Raw genomic sequence first — 2,979 nt, forward strand, 5'->3', positions numbered from 1 at the left:
TATATATATATATATTGATCAGGGATAAGTCTTGGGTCCGGTACTCTAGTACTAGTACTACTCGTTGAGATTAGATAGGTTGGACGATGTACCGTGTCTCGTAACGGTATAATATGAGATATTATTATAAGAAAATTGTTTATTTATGATTAATTATTTTTATTAAAATAATTATTTTTTATTAAAATAAACTTATTCTCATTATAAATAATCATTTTCGTCGAAAATAATATAATTTTATGATGATCTATCCAAGACAAAATATATAGTAAATACCCCGAGAGCTACAAAAAGTTATGAGAAAACTAGAATAGATTGTGTACAACTCTATATACTAGCTAGGTAGTTCCTTTCATGGAAATCTTCTCTTGTTGGTTTTCTTTAGAGCCATTTCATGTGGGTGACACTCATATATGTAGTACTGATGACATCACAATATTCTTTAACATATGTGATTTTTGAGGCTATACGTAGTACTCTTATCTAGGAGGAACCATTCAACAAAAGCTCCTGTCTGATCTTTTTAACCATGCATCCATAGTCGGGTACACTTATTCAACTATACCATATATGTATGTATCGATACATGAGAAGTAAGATGTATCATGTACCAGACATGCATTAATATGAGTGAGAGAGAGAGAGAGAGAGAGAGAGTCAAGGAGGATGGCGGACACATGTCTAGATTCTGGATTAAGAAAGACAAATGAGAAAAACCCTGGTCTCCTATTCTGGCATTTCCAATAATTTTATAATTATTTTAATTCACAAAGGCTCATCTTTTTCTCATTTCCCTTTTGAAATCCAGTGACCGTGCCATGTCTGTCTTCCTCCAGCCATTATAGTCTCCAACTTCCTTTTCTCTCTGTCTTTATTATATATATTACATTATCATTATCACTATCATCAACTTCAAATAAAGCTACCCGATTGAGGCTTAGTCTTGGGAAAGCACCTCGCAATTACAACCCAGAGAAAACATGGGGAGAGCTCCTTGCTGTGACAAGGCCAACGTCAAGAAAGGTCCATGGTCGCCTGAGGAAGATGACAAACTCAAGACTTACATCGAGCAGCATGGCACCGGCGGCAACTGGATAGCCTTGCCCCAGAAGATAGGTACGTACTACTTATAAAATCTATGAACCTTTCTTTATAATTGCCAGTACTGCCACTTCTCCCTATAAATAAAAACCCAGATACAATCAAATTCTAATTTGCAGAATATATAATATTAATTATTCTCGTATTGCATGTAATTCAGGCCTTAAGAGATGCGGAAAGAGCTGCCGCCTTAGATGGTTGAATTATCTTCGGCCAAACCTTAAGCACGGCGGGTTTTCAGAGGAAGAAGATAACATTATTTGTAGCCTTTTTCTAAGTATTGGAAGCAGGTACGTAATTCCTCAATCGTCCCCAAAATATCGATCTGATAACCCTTTTCTCTGTAAGATACTGTGCACGACAATCGTTGATGGAATCGAAAAAATTGAAGTTATATATCTTGGTGTGTATACAGGTGGTCCATCATCGCAGGGCAATTACCCGGACGAACTGATAATGATATAAAAAACTACTGGAACACGAGGCTGAAGAAGAAGCTCCTTGGCAGGCAGCGCAAAGACCAACAGACTCGGGCTCGCCGAGGTAACAGCCTGAAGCAAGAGATCATGAAGAGAGAGAGCTGTGATCAGACCTTTATGGTTCCTGGAGTCATGAACCAGAGCCCATACTGGTCTGCAGAGATCCCTGCAGCAGCGACAGTAATGAGTTCAGACCAAGGCCCTACTGATCTGGATCAGGACCAAGTAAGTACTCTAAGGAGTTTGCTGATCAAACTGGGGGAAAACTTTTCGGATCATCAACCAAACAGTACCGCCACCACCACCACCACTAATTTTCAATACCCCATTGGGATTATTTCCTCGCCTCAAGATCATCAACCATATGCGAACACATCGAGTTTTCTTGCTAGTACTTTTTCGGCAGCTACGAATTGCAGTGACAAAACTTGTACTGATCAATTGTCCAACATGTTTCAAAGGCTTGAAGACTTCCCAAACCAGCTTTGTGAGTTTGGCTATGAAAACCCACCTCAATTAGATCATGGGTTGGAGGGGTTTTATGGAATGGAAATGATCAATGCTAGCACTGCAACAGCTTCCATTTCTGGCGAAAGCTCCAGTTGGGGAGATATAAGCTCTTTGGTGTCCGACCATCACGAAGGAAATTGTCAACAAGGATTGCCACAACTGCAAGATTCTGCTTTTGAGAATTTGAGGTACTTTGCGCCGGCACAGCGCTAGCTGTACGTGGGCGGTGTAAATTTGTACCGACAGAGAATTTGCTGTCAGGATTTCAGAAAACCGAAATGAATTCACTCAGAGACTTGTTTGTTCTGCACTCTTGCACTTTCATACTGACTGTTCTTTCTCATATATATTTTTTTCCCCAAGATCATGATCGATGTTCTTTCCGATATTATATATCTATATATGCTTTATCTTAAATAATAATCCTCCACTCCTAGGTTATCTTTTTCTATGATTTTTTTATTTATTGAATTGCTTGTTGGTGCATGTCACGGCTGAGGAATCCTAGGATCAACCATATATAACCGTGACATTGTTAAATTGATTCTCCTGGAACTTGAAGTCTTTTATAATTAGATTTGATACATATTTATTACATCATAAAATCCACTCCTTTCGGCCATTAGTTTAAGTTCTTGAAATAAATACTGATATAGCTAGCTGCATGCATGATGTTTTCTTACCTTTTCTAGAGATTGTTGATCTAAAGGGCCGGTGTACTCATATTCATATTTAGATATATATCTCAACATCGATTAGTTATACTCTACCAAATAATCACTAGTGTTTGATAAAATTTATTATCTACTTCTTAATATATTATAATTTTAAAAAGTTACTCTCTCTTTCTATGTTTTTTTTTTCTTTGGAACACATGGGATGAACTGTA

At 37.6% G+C, this 2,979-nt stretch overlaps 1 protein-coding gene across 1 annotated transcript; it reads left to right on the forward strand.

Moving 5' to 3' along the window:
- The first annotated feature begins 906 nt into the window (after nucleotides 1–906).
- On the forward strand, nucleotides 907–2,439 carry LOC109022035 (transcription factor RAX3-like). Its single transcript, XM_019004820.2, has 3 exons — nucleotides 907–1,116; nucleotides 1,262–1,391; nucleotides 1,517–2,439. Exons 1-3 carry the CDS (start codon nucleotides 981–983, stop codon nucleotides 2,301–2,303), a joined length of 1,053 nt encoding a protein of 350 aa, XP_018860365.2. The 5' UTR covers nucleotides 907–980; the 3' UTR covers nucleotides 2,304–2,439.
- Nucleotides 2,440–2,979: the final 540 nt, after the last annotated feature.

The sequence above is a fragment of the Juglans regia genome, chromosome 8 (genome assembly GCF_001411555.2).
Source record: "Juglans regia cultivar Chandler chromosome 8, Walnut 2.0, whole genome shotgun sequence".
NCBI classification, from domain to species: domain Eukaryota; kingdom Viridiplantae; phylum Streptophyta; class Magnoliopsida; order Fagales; family Juglandaceae; genus Juglans; species Juglans regia.